At 42.9% G+C, this 15,025-nt stretch overlaps 5 protein-coding genes across 5 annotated transcripts; 3 read left to right on the top strand and 2 right to left on the bottom strand.

Moving 5' to 3' along the window:
- Window positions 1–20: 20 nt before the first annotated feature.
- On the top strand, window positions 21–996 carry BDB00DRAFT_840819 (uncharacterized protein). Its single transcript, XM_053124788.1, has 2 exons — window positions 21–184; window positions 259–996. Exons 1-2 carry the CDS (start codon window positions 70–72, stop codon window positions 888–890), a joined length of 747 nt encoding a protein of 248 aa, XP_052976080.1. The 5' UTR covers window positions 21–69; the 3' UTR covers window positions 891–996.
- A 138-nt stretch (window positions 997–1,134) lies between these two features.
- BDB00DRAFT_947187 (uncharacterized protein) lies at window positions 1,135–2,313 on the bottom strand (the record flags this gene model as incomplete). The annotated part of the gene is made up of 2 exons (XM_053129531.1): window positions 1,801–2,313; window positions 1,135–1,605 (listed from the first exon to the last, which is right to left on the bottom strand). The coding sequence occupies exons 1-2, from the start codon at window positions 1,837–1,839 to the stop codon at window positions 1,135–1,137; spliced, it is 510 nt and encodes a 169-aa protein (XP_052976079.1). The 5' UTR covers window positions 1,840–2,313.
- A 44-nt stretch (window positions 2,314–2,357) lies between these two features.
- On the bottom strand, window positions 2,358–4,558 carry BDB00DRAFT_875911 (uncharacterized protein; the record flags this gene model as incomplete). The annotated part of the gene is made up of 2 exons (XM_053127420.1): window positions 2,358–3,718; window positions 3,811–4,558. 2 exons carry the CDS (start codon window positions 4,556–4,558, stop codon window positions 2,358–2,360), a joined length of 2,109 nt encoding a protein of 702 aa, XP_052976078.1.
- A 1,917-nt stretch (window positions 4,559–6,475) lies between these two features.
- BDB00DRAFT_919255 (uncharacterized protein) lies at window positions 6,476–7,735 on the top strand (the record flags this gene model as incomplete). Its single annotated transcript, XM_053128736.1, has 3 exons — window positions 6,476–6,597; window positions 6,860–7,255; window positions 7,465–7,735. 3 exons carry the CDS (start codon window positions 6,476–6,478, stop codon window positions 7,517–7,519), a joined length of 573 nt encoding a protein of 190 aa, XP_052976077.1. The 3' UTR covers window positions 7,520–7,735.
- A 5,168-nt stretch (window positions 7,736–12,903) lies between these two features.
- BDB00DRAFT_875909 (uncharacterized protein) lies at window positions 12,904–13,955 on the top strand (the record flags this gene model as incomplete). Its single annotated transcript, XM_053127419.1, has 3 exons — window positions 12,904–13,317; window positions 13,423–13,672; window positions 13,867–13,955. The coding sequence occupies 3 exons, from the start codon at window positions 12,904–12,906 to the stop codon at window positions 13,953–13,955; spliced, it is 753 nt and encodes a 250-aa protein (XP_052976076.1).
- Window positions 13,956–15,025: the final 1,070 nt, after the last annotated feature.

The following is a 15,025-nucleotide window of genomic DNA, read 5'->3' as shown; positions in this document are numbered from 1 at the left end:
CTTGCTCATCATTGAATCTATCTTCTCTATTTCTTCCATCGTATTCTTTCTATACCCTTGCTAGTGCATATGTCGCTATCTCTGTCAACTGCTGCTCCTTTTCCAGCGGACGAGCGTCGTATCAGTCGCAAACTGACAATCAACATCGAACAGAGCCTCATCAATGTCCGGCCGGTCATTAAAGGTATTGTATTTCTCTTTTTCCATAAAAACCACATTGGACCCTTTTTTTAATAACAGTGCTACCACTTTGTTTAGGTGCAATTAAAGAAGCCGCACACACCTTGGCGGATGCCTACGCCGGCAATGCCATGTTTGACTGTGGCCTCGATCACCGCAAACACGACGAGTTTCTGTATACCCTTTTCAAGACCATGATCAACAACGCAACCCTCCAAAGTCGTGACTACGCCATCCAAGTAGAAGGATGCACAGGTGTGCTCGTGTGGACAAACCAGCCACAGGGCTATCATTGGCCACAGGTTTTTGGCACGGCCAAGTTGGCAAGCTTCATCGGCTGGGCCGCAGCGTTAAAGGCAACCATCCAAAACCAGCCCTCGAGTGATAAGATCCGACGCAAGATCATGAAGCAGTATCCGTACTATATCACCATCGGTTACATGGGGGTTCTGCCACATGAGCAACGCAAGGGATTCGGCTCGGCATTGCTTCAGCACCTCACGGACAAGGCGGACACGGCCCAGCATCCGATCTGTGTCCAGGTGAACGATGACAAGGCGATCAAATTTTTCGAAAAGCACGGATTTACTATTGCTGCCAATCTCAAGAACCAATCCGTGTTCATGCTGCGTGAGCCGGTGGTCGCTAGCACCAACAGCGAACCCAAGCCGCTGCGTATCCGTCCTGGCCGACGTATTTCGGATTACTAGTTCTGTTAAACATTATATTGATTTCCCACAACATTGACGCAAAAAGTTTCTGATTTCCACTGCATTTGCTGTAATTTCCTACTCCACACTGCTACACTACTTTTTTATTCTACTGCTATTACCCACTATTTTATAATCATCATCATTCGATCCATTATGTAAATACACCGTTACCATCCCATCCCCCCCAATTGCATACTACATCTTTAATACACAAAGAAAACAAAAGAGTTTTGTTTGAATTCTACCAGTCGAGTTTTTTATTATTTTCGCCCGCAGGGCATTGGTCTGCTGGAACAGGACATGCATTAAGTGTAGCCCAGCCACCACCTGAACGACCCGCCTTTTCTAAAGCAAACTCCCAGTAATGAAGAGTGCACATAAGTATCGGCCCAATTTCTGGAGGATATTCGTCCTCTGCCACTTCACCAAGGTACGATAGATCGGCACCGGCATGCGGGCAATATCGATCTGCCGTATACTGTTTACCGCTCGTCAAAGTCACCAAAATCCGTTCTTTATCTGACGGGTCGACTTCAATCGTTGGTTCGGCGTCGTCGTCAGGAGCAGCACTGCCGGTGTTATTACTACTGGTAGCAGGTTCTGGTGTATCCGTGGCAGTTTTTTCTTTTTCTTCAACTGCTGCCACTGCTGTATCTATTGTATTATTTGCTGGCGACTTTCTTTCTTCTTTTGTGTCCTCCTTCACAGAAATCTTTACTGCTGTGTTGGTTGATACCGACGTCGTACTAGTAGCAGTAGTAGTAGTAGTTATAGGAGACGCTGCCGTTATTGCCGAGTTGTTGTCATTACTCTGTTCTGAAAGGGCCGGTTTGTTTTCGGGCTGTGTCTTGATTGTGGATTCGGTAGTGATTTGTAATTGAGCGACGGAATCTACAGCGTCTTGGACCTCATTGACTCGTTTGTATTTAATTGTTGGTACGAACATGGTATATTTTTATTAGAGACAATTGAATTATTCGTAGATCATCGTACTCTCCGCAACGAAAACGAGACTATGTGAGTCACACTTCTGCTGTTCCTGCATTTTTTTTTCTCACTGTGAGAATCTTTGACATATTTTGCGTCTCGGACTGTCCCGATTATACCGTCTTCTCGAAGAGATATGCTATTGATCCAGTCGTACAGCACTATATGTAATCAGGTGTGCGCACGCAAGGAGTCATGTGATGGTGATAAGAGTGCATCAAAGCGTGGTAATAACATGAGTCAGTGATTTACTGTCATCATCGGAATAGGTTTTTGCAGGTCTTTGATGATATCGGTTTGAGTGGCTATGAGCATTTGCTGGTATGAACAAACTAAAAGGTGATGTACTTGGCTGTTGACACAAAAAACGATACTTGCAGCAATTGTAGATGTGCATATTCTTCACCACGAGCGCAAGGTTTTTGCAAAAAGGACTAGGATATTTACACGCTTTATTGAATTATACTTCAATAAAGGTCATACTTCACTATAATAAGAATAATCGTCATCATCCTCTTCTTCTATAGTTATATTTACATGCTTGATCTTGCTATTTACATATGGTATAACGCTTTCTGAAACTGTTGCACACGCATCAACTGTTAGGTTTTGTAAGCTCTTTGCATTGTCCACCACATATCGAATTCCTTTGTCCGTGACCTCCGATAGCCCTCCCAAATACAGTTTCTCAAGGTTCTTAATGCTACAGAGCAGCTCAAGGACACTGTCATCCACAAGATCCAAGTTCGAAAAATCAATTTCCATCAGTCGTCCATCAGGTTTGCTCGCACGTCGTATGAAATTCTTTACCCCATCCTTCGTAACCCTGGAGTTTTCGTTAAATTCGATGCTTTCGATCGTTTTGAGCTCAGCAAGTGCAGCCAAGATATCATCCGTGATGGCATCGTTCTTGAAAAGTCTGACGCGCCGCAGCTTTTGTTCGGAATCTGGGAGTCCAGCGTACTTTTTAAACACTTGCATAAGACGTCCGTCGCTTTTTCGAATACCATCATCGTCCTCCCTTGAGGAAACAATTGAAAAGTCCAACCGTTCGATCGGTGGAAGATGCAGCAGGGTATCCGCTATTTGGTATGCATTGGATGAGTTCACCGCGTTAAAAAGTTTGAGCGTCTTGCATGACTCAATCGTCTTTAATAAAAATGTTTCGAACACTCCATGATCATCGGCCCAGTACGTCAGTTCTTCCAGCCGCTCTAACCTGAGTTCGCCATTATCCGGATCGGGGTGATATCGATCTCCAGGCCATATATTGGCATATACCCGTTCCAGTGTTCTTGCATGCTTGTATACCAATCGCATAAACTTATTTATGGGCGCGCCTGTGTCGCCATTTGGTGTGTAGATGCCACGGAGACCTGGTTCCTTGGGATATTTATCGTTATGTAGCTCGTTCAGTTGCGGAATGCAAAAGTTCATGTTGTATCCAAATAGCTCCAAATTTTCACAGTATTCGTAGACGACGTCCAAAATAGTAGGAGTGCAATTGTCGTATAATAATAGCCGGCGGAGGTTTGGGCACCACTTCACGAGTGGTTTCAGCGCATCACCCGAGGTCGAACCCGTCGTCAATGACATGTCAATAAGTGCACGATGCGGTTCTCCCAAGTACTCCAGATCACCAAGAATTGCTGCAAGCGAGTTTCTTGTACCCACGATCAGCGTTTTCAAATGCGTGCAGTAAAAGAGTATATCCGATAATCGTGGCGGAGCTGTGTTCTGACATTCGAGTTCCAGTTTCGTCAAAGTATTTCGCATTTTCCATAGACCGGTTGTCCACGACATCATGCTGTTCGCCGTCATATGGCTGACTATGGCTTCTGTAAGGAGAAACCGATCAGTTATACATGATTAGTGAGTAATTATCTGCACTTGTCTAAAAATCTGCTCAGTGCAAGAAAATCATACATACCCGTCAAAGTCAATGATCGGATCTTCTTAAAGTCGCCATTTTCGAGGTGGCTCAGATATTTTAGCCATATTTCATCTTCATGGGTATCGATTCGTAGGTTTTTGATGTGTTTTACTACGTACGGTATTGCACGTACAGTCATAGCATCTGATACAATATCAATATTGTTGGCTATAGTTGCCCACGCCAGCGGACAAGCTGCTACGCGTTCGCGCCATGTCTTTGAGACATCCAGAAGCATCGCCCTTTCTTTTTCTGACAACAATGTTATGATATCATCGAGGATTCCAAGCGGAAGAGCACTAACAAGATCGAAGCGGTGCTCGTTTTTTTGGTCGGCCATCGTTTTGCATTCCAATAAGCGAGAATATGCTGGATTGTCCCGAGGTACTTTTTCCAGGGCTTCTCCGTATATTTCAACTGCTTTTCCCGACTTGCCTTGCATACACAACAAATTTCCCAATCGGAGGTACCCAGCCGCAATGGAGGATTCATAGGTAATCATGGCTTCTGCATCTTTGACAGCCGCTTCAAAGTTGCTTTTCATTCCAAAAGCGTAAGCGCGATGGTCAAGTACCGTCAAGAGCTGCAGCCGCTGTATTTGGGTTATGGCTTTGGAAGCGCGTTCAATCGTGTCTTCATAATTACGCTTATTGAAAGCGGCTTTGACATTGTCAAATGGTTCAGTGCTTGGAAATTGATCGATATGTGTAAAAGTTGGCAACAATGGCGTTCCTGTTGCTTGCATCTATAACGCGGGGGGGGGGAATGTCAGTTCCGCTATTTCCGTTAGGTGCATACACTTTTGGTGTTTATAGAGGAAATGGCTACTTTTAATAACGCACCTGCGATCAAAAGTTGAAAAAGTGAAAATTACACGATCTAGCTCTTTATACAGTTGAGTGTATTTAAATAGGAAAATAAAAAGCTAGGTGCCTCCTCCTCGATGAGGGTGATGGTACACTGCAAAGGACGAGGCGCAGCACTTGTAGCACAATTATTGCGGCGCAGCTAAATTCAATGAGTTGCTTCATGCAAAGCCACAAGCGCACCGTTTTTAATGCGGATGACTCTGGAAGCTGAGAAGCTTCGTGATTCATCATTTCAAGCATTTCTATTTGCACTTGTAGATGATACGGAGTATATATATAGGATATAAACATGGAAAAGAAGAAAAGCGCTTTTTTAAAGATAGAAGCAACACATAATAAACGTTCAAGAAAGAGTTATCATGATATGAATGTAGGGAATTCGTTAGCCGTCAATCAGTATTATCTGCTCAAGGATGCATGATAAATTGATCAGGAAGAATCCGAATAAAAGTGAACATACACTGTAGATTTTTTTTACATCACTTCTATATATCGCTACGAGACGTTCCTTATTCAAGGAAACCAACAATAAACGAACAGTGAAAAGTTAGTGTAATGCTTCACAGTAATTCAAACAGGGCTCTTGGATGGGCTCATGTTTTCCCGCGCTTCTAATTTCAGCAACATCTCCGCAGTAGCCGAGTACGTGTAAGTTAAAGAACATAGCATTAACCTATAACATTTATCATTTCTCAAAGAAAAGAAGGGATCCACAGTTGAAGTGCAAATAGACGGGAGCCGTTATAATCAAATGGCATGCACATAGATAGAATTTGTTGACATGAACTGACGTTGTTTACACTTCTTGCTCGTCTATGAGGATGAATGAAATGCGTTAGTATATATAGCTTTCAGGATCCAAAGAATTTTCCTCTTAGGGCTTCTTTCCTAACAGTTACCAACGAGAGTCTGTTATTGTCAGTGAGTGACTAGAACTAGTGTTGTTATCTTCTGAAAGCATATCTAAGGTCGTATGGATGCGCTACTGCCCACAGCACGGATTGTGTTCAAAGGCAATTGCCATCTTGGAGCTTTTCCTCGTCAAAAGTATTCAAACTGCTTAGATGTTCAATCTGTCTTTTATAAAGAAGTGGAACTTTAAAGACTTCTCCATATTGATGCTATGTTCGATTTCTTCAACTCTTTTAACAAGCTCAAGAAAGTAGGATTGCAAAGATAATTATATACAAGTAAGAGAATTAAGAAACTGCATCCTCGTAAATTCAAGCTAGTATCGCTCTGGTTTTCTAATATATCATTTACTGTGTTACTGTGCAAGTAGTGGACCCAATCCTGTTACGCAAGTTAACAATTATAATGTGGCCGTCGTTCCGACAAGAATGATTTATAAACTGTGATTATCACATTACCACCGAGTAGATCAGAGTATACTGTACATACCGCATGGTTTAAGCCTATATGATAGCAGTGTTCTTGCTGCTTGGAAAGAGCTGGGATGGAAGTCAGGACATAGAGAAAGGGAATACATGGACGAAAGTATCGTGAAAGAAACAAGGAGACAACCAGTGCAAAAGTTGGACGGCCATTAATCAGCACATCAGAAGACAAGGATTTATGATGCGTCAAGGATCAAACGGCATATCTTGCTAAGGAGCTCCTGTCATTGCTGCTCTTTTTTTTCGAAAACAACATGTGATTATGATGTTGCTAAATGCTGATATATGATATCTTGTGGTTGTAGGGGAACGGCTCCAAAAGTAGTGCCGATGCAGATGTTATTAATCGTAATAGATGTATATAAAGAGGAAAAGAAACCCTCAGTGAAGCGACACATGCTTCCAACCTGCCAAATAATCTCTCTACTTTTCTCTGTGGGGTTCCTGCTATTTCTGAAAGCAGATCCTCCATTGTTGATCTATCTTCCCGATGCTCTGTCACAAGAAATTACACAGGAGTAATGACAAGGGAGACCGGACAAGAACAAGGTTAAATGTCAGAAAAACCCTCGGGTGAAGTAGAAGTAGTAATGATGATACAAGAATGATACATAAGTTGAGTGTGCAAAAGGTGCTTGATCAGCTGTTGCGGATGGATGGATTGATTAAGGGTTTGTTCTAGCATTATAAATACCAAGCTTCGTTCGATCCTGGATATCTCTTTACTCTTCAACCACTACTACTTCTCGTTTTTTACACACACGCACACACACACAACAGAAATGCATCTCTAAAATCAATTCTGCCTGCAGCTGCCTCGGCACTGCAAACTGCGTTCCGATGGTTCGCCAGTATTCTTTCCTCCGCCTCCGCCTCCTCCTCTTCTGCCTCCTCTGCCTCCTCTGCCTCCTCTGCCTCTTCTGCCTCTTCTGCCTCCATCGCCACCACCAAGGACGACAACCACAACCAGGCCGCTATTGAGCTCGCTGCTGATGATCTAGCATTGATCATAAGCGCGGCGGTCTCGGTTGTGGAGACGGCGGCCTTGGTTCTGAAGGCGGCAGTATCGTTGATGAGGACCGTGTTTCTCATTACCAAGCTCACGGTTCGAACAACGGTTCTGCTAGCCAAGGCTGCCGTCTGGGCCATCAGGATGACATGCTGTATTCTGCAAAGGTATCTATAGTCAGCCACGTTCTTCCTTTTGTACAAAAGTCATGGTTATTATATGTTTGCTAATGCCAGTAACATTTGTTTTGAGCCTGCATTAAAAGGTTATAGAAACAGCAGTCGGTCCACCCCAAATATGTGAGTCATTCGTAAATCCCCAGATAAAAGCATCGCTATGTTGTATCGAGCCATAGACTAATTTCAACTTGACTTAGCAGCGCCACTCTCTGGCGTAACATTTCTGCACTGGCTCGTCTCCGTCGGTCCTAAGGGTATCCTTACTACACTTTGGTTTATCTCTTGCCTCTCTCTCCCTCGCTTTCTACATACTTATCCGCGCAACAATTTTACCAAAAAACGTCAGACGGGGAATGAAACGAAGCATAAAGTCGAAGCCCGTAAACTTACTTGTAATAAGCAAGAACTGTCCATTACGACATTAGCAAAGAAAAATCCTTCCCCGAAACTAATTAAGAAAACCCGTCCCCTACTCTCACTCAACCACTGCAGTGCCGTTACATTCAACCACATCCGGCACTGGCGGGATCGCGATATTACCACCTTTTTTTGTTCATTTATCATATCGAAAAGCTTTTAAATTAATAAATTTAAAACACAAAAGCACCGTGTAACATTCCACGCCTTTATCGTATATCAGTGGTTGCTATGTGCCAGACTATATAGTGCGAGAGTCATGGTGAAGTAATGGTTCATATCGATAACCAAGACTTGAGCATAGAGGTTGCAAGAAAATTTGTGGAGCAGCTGTCGTTGGTATCCCCATAACGGCTCTTGACAATTTCAACAGTGCGCACCCTTCTGTCATATCTTCCTTAATGTCTGGTTTGCAACAGCCCACCATATAAGTCGTCGCTAAAGGGATCAGCTGGGATTTCACTAAACTCATTTGAACAAAGTGATCGCTGGGTAGGATTGGGTTTTCATGATTGGCAAATGGATCGCGCAGAGCCGAGCGACTCAACGCAAGGGATTCCATACCGTCTAACCAATGGTTGTACCGCCTCTCCCGACACTGTCGAATCTGTGGAACCATCCAATCAAAGTGCTCAAGCTTGGCGCTTGGATACGATACAGTTTATGGTCGTGATAGCACCAAAATAAAAGGCAAATCGTTTGCAGACGTTGAGAATGACAGGGAGGCTAGATACCGTGCCATCCAGGGAACGCGTACTCATACACCTGTATTTGGTTTGGTAGATAGCCCAGTGGCACTTTTAGGTATGGTCAGATCGCAAGGGTCCCTTTTTTTCTCTCGAACTTGACTTTTTTTTTGTGTAGCCTGAATGCTCGAAAAGTTACATAATTGGACGTTTCATCCTGCTGACAGACAAGATACTGAGGCTCTGCCTGAGAATATCACTGCCGATGAGTTCCTGACGGAACTTACCATCTATTACCTTTACCAACACCATGTCGTCATCCACACGACTGTATTATGAGGCGTTCACGAAAAGGCAATGGGGCCAATCCGTGTCGAAATTCCATTGGCGGTAGCCTATTTCCCCGGCGAGCTGAACAAGGTAATCCACTGCATGGATCTGGAGAATCATCAAAATGTCTGATGAATAGCAGTATATCAGATGAATGCCAGGGTATCTGTGTATGAGCTTCAAAATATGATAGAGCCGGTAATCCCACTCGGATGATGACCAGCAACCTCCAAAGTAACTCTTTTCAAGAAAGTTCGAGAACTGGTCTAATTAATTACGTTGCGGCGGTTACGTTTAGTTAAAGAGGATGTTCTTTGCAGCTTTTTTCCTTATTTTTTGAAATGATGTCTTGCCTTGTTGATATAGTGAAAAATAGTATCTAAATGTCTTATTACATCTTTATACACATAGCTCAAAAACGCTTTTGGGGTGGAAAAAAATTATCGTTCTATCATTGTATATATATTGTTAATAGTAGATGGTGTCCTGTTTAGAGCAAATCTCGGACAGCTGGGATCGAGCAAATTGTTGGTGTTGATAATTTCTAAAGTATCATTCTTTTGGAGAAACTAATATTTTCCCCTTGTACTGTACTGACGTGAGTCAGCAGGAAGCAAAGGTAGTCTAGGAACGAGGAGCTCAGGAAGAGCGCAACACAGATCTTTCTTCTTTGAATAGTGACAAGTGATGCGTGTGTCAAACCTCGAACGTTCCAACAGCTTTCCCTTGAAACGAAAACTCCGTAGAGTGAAAGCGCATTGTTACGCAACGATTTGGCCAATTTACTTGGTACTCAAAGTGCACAAAGGAATGGCGGGTGAACAAGGTGATCAATGGAGCAACGAGTTACGCGCAAAAGGGTCAAAAGATGTACAGTAGGAAGTCATCGTTTATGGTGTTATTCTTCTGATCGTCCCAATGGATCTTGAAAGCTGCTAAAAAAAACGTAGAACCCGCACAAAAACAAACGAACCGATTAACTTTATCAGCAGCAATGAAAATCAATGAAGGGTGAGTCAGTTTCACTAGCGGCAGCGTATACTTACCATGAGCGGACAGCTTATCTGCGGCAGCACATACATACTTGGATAGAGTATGAATTCGGAATGGATGGAGGGAGGTTACACGGCGTAGTTCAGAGAACTGTTGGCGGATGGCGAAAATTATAAAGCAACAGTAGACAAGCACGCTTCACAGTAAAAGATAACGATCTTTTTTTATATACTGCAGCGTTGGAGTCAAGTGTGTGCTGTATCTATTCCCGCACACAGCACATGCAATCAAAAGATACTAATCAAATGGAATAGTCTGTGGACTACGCTCTATACTCATGCTGTTTACCTTGTTGGGTGAAGAATAGAAACTGGCTGCTGGGAGGATCGTGTTCTTAACGTTTACTAATGCTGGATCAGGAACAACTGATGCCGTAGAACCTGTTTAGTTGTTTACCTTGTCAATCACTCCTGTATTGCCATTTGATTGCTCACAGAAAAGCATTTCTTCCGTGAATCTACATGCTCATTCACATTCGTGTCTTTGTTTTCGCTTGACACGGTGCCGTGCACGGACCCCCTCACAACCAAGCGGCGACAGCATCGGAGGTACAGCAGCCCATGGTGAGAGACACGTACCACTACCGCCGAAGCACGCTTGTCTACTTGACCATCAGGTACCACTCCTCCTTTCATTTCCTTTGGTGCTGTATCTTTTGTTATGCCATAGTAGGCAGCCCACAAGTTGATACGCAACCCGTTATCTGGGCCAATGAGAATTCACGGGGATTTGAAGTCCCGAACGAGAAAAATGTCTATATAAAGCGAGCAATTTCGCCTTTCTTTTTTCTCTTCTCTTCAGTTCGTTTTGGTACAGCTTTGGTCTGTAGTACAGATGCACTGCTCTGTGCCATGATCGGGTCATTGCTTGTGCTGGCTATTGTCATAATTCTTTTGATGATCGGCAGATTCAGTGGTCCGCCCTGAAGAAAATTTGCAATATATACCAGTGGGAATGTGGTCATATACTCCGGCAGCCGATCGTGAACCTTCGGGTGCATGTGATGCCAACGGTATATGTTGGGATAATTGAAACGAACTTTTTTTTATAATTTATTACACACAAATAAGAAAATGATAAACAAAATAAAAATATTTTTTCTTTTTCGCACTTTCCGCATAAGCGTTTTACCGCTTTTGCCTCGCCTTTTTTTTATGTGCACGACAAGTTCCTTTTTCTTTTTTCGCGAACAAAAAGCTAATTACTCCCCCCTCCATCCATTCACAGCTCCGTGCTAAACAAAGCGGGGAACAGTGACAGTGGCTCTGTATCGTAGCCGAAAGTAACACGATCACAATGCTTTGGCACTCTTTTTCACTTTCTGTGTTCGCCTAAATTGCCAAAGCAATTGTCAAGAAAAAAATTGTTATCGAGGATATGGTCGGTTATTTTATAAGAGGCAACGCCAGAGCATACGCCAGCAGACCTGTATAATTGTCAGATCTGTAAAAAATTGGAATGTTTTTTTTTTTCAGCTGTTCGTCTCTCTCACTCTTCCTGCACGTAGCTTATCACAACACAATTTTCTTATCATTTTGGGTTTCACCTGGATCGAAAAGCTTGCACTAATCTTTCCGATGTGCCTGCTTTAAAGCGTGATTCTTGTAACAGCTCTTTCCCTCCCCTTACACCTTCACTTCTCTCTTCCTTTTCTTATTTAACTTTACTTCGTTACATATTTTCAAGGTATGCGTTACCTATTTGAAAGTGATGATCGCTCACCAAAGATATCAGGGGGACCTGTTGAAGATATGATATATTTGCTCTACCAAAACATGCACGCACCCACACACACAGGGATGCTGTGTTTTCCAGGCCAAGCGATTGTTACTAATATATGACTTTTGCGGCTCGCAAACAATAAACCCGAGTATTGATTGAAGCCTTTTCCTTCGTATCGAGAAGTCGATGGTTTTAGAAAGAGCCTGTTCTAATGTGTATCTGCGTATCGCTATGATAGCATAGATTTAATGAAGTTACTGGTGGTTACAATAGATCAATCTTCAGGGTCCCCCTTTTCCAAATAAAATTCAGGTGAGCTACCTGGTTCGACTTGCTTTTCCTTTGTCGGACATATTATTTCACGAGTCCGGATTATGTTATACAGGCTTTGTTCGATTAAAAGCCTCGTGCCAAATTTCTTTTCGCGCGTCCCCTTTCACATACACGTAATATGACTGATTTGATCTCGATTTTGCCTCCCGAATCATTCAGTACATCTTCTCGTTTATCGGACAGCGGGCTGTGTCGAATGTGTGAAAGTATGTCGCCGCTGGTTATACGCGATCCCCACTTACCAGACAGCCCTGTGGACACTGGTGGGAATCTCGCCTGATGCATGGAACAAAAGGAGCGACGCGATGCTTCAATGTTTGGGACAACAAGTCGAATTAGTATACATCAAATCTCAAGCCACGTATAAAGTACTGGAACGACTTGCTTGGCGAAGATACAGCAATCGCTTCCTTGGTGAAGTAAAACGATACTCTTTTTTTTTGCGTTGAGGATCGCGTATTCGGTAGTACTTACTACTGCTTATGCGCAAAAGATATACTAAAGCTTTTTCTTTGTTTTCAATAAAAAAAAATAAGACATCAGCAACCATGTGCATAGCAAACAATTACAACCTATTTTCGACAGTAGCACGTTACTGCCAGGATTCATCAGATATTTCTCGCATACGCTAACTGCTCTGACGATTTCATTTCACACTTGCGATATCTCGCTGCCAATGCTACTGGACTTCTTGCCGTCATTAACGCATCTTTCAGTGATGTTTGATGGCCGCACTAACTTATCAGACGCTACTCTTGAACAAGTTGATGGCAGAAGCAGACACAAAAGGCCACCGATACACAACATTATCTTCTTAAGACTGGACGGTGTTCTCAGTTTTAAATACCGGATCCGTCCCTTATTGCAGCGTTGCTCCCACATCAAGTACTTGATATTATCGCCTTACTCACGATTCAACAACGTATCTCCAACCAACATCTATACAGCTTATGAGCTGTGCCCTCTATTACGCTACATTATGTGGGAATGCAGCGAACCAGTCATAGCAGACAGATGGATTTCACTATCAAGAAGCACGAGTGCTTATATTAAGTAACTGAAAGGAAAGCATCGAATGATGGCGAGGAAGGCAGTATGGCTTATGAACTGCTATTCAACGGCAAGGGACACGAGAGGATCATGCCGATAGTAGTAAAATCGCAGCCGATACTAGAACATTTACGTATGGTCGCCTGTGGTCTTTCTGATATTCATTGCTGGGATGTCTTGGCACGCAACCAATTCACTGGTATGTCAAGCGAAGATTGGTCCCAGATTTTGCTCATGCAGCAACAAAATGAGATCTTGGAAGTTGGAAATCGCGCTGGAATAACGCAATATCTGAACAGCATTATCGCAACCATCGGTACGCTGCAACGGCTCCGTATACTTTCCTTGCGAAATTTCCTTCACATGTTCAGCGAGAATCCTCTTTGCGATCTTACTCCGCTTCGACGTTTGCAACAGCTTGAAAAATGCGTCTCACGAACATACCCATCGACAACCAAGGTCTAATGCAGTTGTGCGAACCATCACAGCACCCACTAGTCAGGAGATTAAGCTTGAACCCGCACATCACCGTACAGTAATAGTGTCGACGACTTTCTCACAGAGGCAGGATGGATTGTGTGGGCACAACGACTTGAGGAAACCAAAATACTGAATCTGGAACTGACAGCCGTGAAAGGTGTTACTGGTGCTGTCCTTGAGCATTTTGAACAAGACGAAAGCTCGGTGCTATTGCGTGTTTCACGGATCTATAGTCTCACCAATGCAGGCATCAATGCTTTTCGTATCATTGAAGGATCTAGTAAAAAGATTGAAGTCGTGGGGTGTTCAGGATTATCTCGGACAGATGATCTTCGTATGCCATACAACATATTTTTAATAATTGAGTACCATTGCGGTGATATTTGCAGTCTGGCTTGTACTTTTATTTATAATGAGCTGATAAACAATATTGGCAGCATGTTTAATTAATCAGTTTTCCAGGTTGGATTGTTGTGATATCTGTATAGTCAAGCAACGATTTAAAATGTTTACATATACACTTACTAGATCCAGGATTGATGGAAAGGCAGCACGATGTGGATCTGGTCGGCAGCGAGTCTGGTGCCCTTTCAAACCTGAGCGAAAGCACAGACTAATTTTTTTTGGTTACCCTATGCTTTCCTTATATATCAGAAATGCTTGTGTACCTCTTTTCGTCACAAAAGGGATCACCTCGCACTCTATATGATATAGTCTCTGTGACAGAAGAGAGAAAAAAAAATGAAGTGAGAATATTCTTTCTTCCGTTGTTGAATAGAAAGACCATCGTCGCCTCCTCCCCTCTCTGTATGCTGTATGTATGCGCATACGCGCGTTCCTGTTCATGTCGGGCAGTGGATTTTTAATGCCCGGTATTTGGATTTCATTGGCCAACGTGCTGCTGCAACTATACTCGAACCGCTTTGAGAGTTATACTACGCAGAGGACTTATTGGAGTCAAGTTTACTGACAAAGGTCAATATTTATGGTAAGCGGGAACATTATCATCTTCCACATGCTAGGATATATACGGGATCAAGAACATCTTGAAATATAGCGATTCCCGGAAAGTGTTCCTCATATTTTCTGGGCAAATTCTAACTACAGTACTTTGTCTGTTTAAACTCTATATGTAACAAACTCATGAGCAGTTGTTCAGTAAATGAACCCAGTGTCTTAAGCTTGATGCTTACCAAACGAACAACAATACGATAGCAAGCTCAAAACGCCAGAGAAAAGGCAAGCCTGATACAAGACGCTGGAGTGCTACTGTGTGCTGTCAACCAAGATATAAACATCACCCTAGTAAGCTTCCTGGATCCCAACTCCGCTCAATGGATTGGATAGCATTGTAATACCCTGCAGATGCGGTAACGAATAAACAACAGCATTCAGGATGTCTAGATTATATAACTAAAGTCATCCTGGCAATAGAAACATAGAGAGCAAAAGCTAGTTCAGTCTTCCTTACTCTCAAAGAAAGAAAAAAAGAGATGCAAACGAATTATTGAAAAGTAATATGCAAAAGGCAACCATGACTGAATCAACCCACACTTGTGACAAGCATGTAGCTACAAGTTTGAAATTAAAGAAAGCATATAGACAGGTAGTCGAATGACATTGAATTCAAACACGTTTTTCTGGGCCACATCTACTTACGAAAAGGAGATAATGCAACGACATGGAT

This window comes from Zychaea mexicana, assembly GCF_025766255.1.
Source record: "Zychaea mexicana strain RSA 1403 chromosome Unknown BDB00scaffold_80, whole genome shotgun sequence".
In the NCBI taxonomy this organism is placed as follows: domain Eukaryota; kingdom Fungi; phylum Mucoromycota; class Mucoromycetes; order Mucorales; family Lichtheimiaceae; genus Zychaea; species Zychaea mexicana.
Note: the sequence above shows the minus strand (reverse complement) of the source record. Positions and strands in the feature narration are given on the sequence as shown.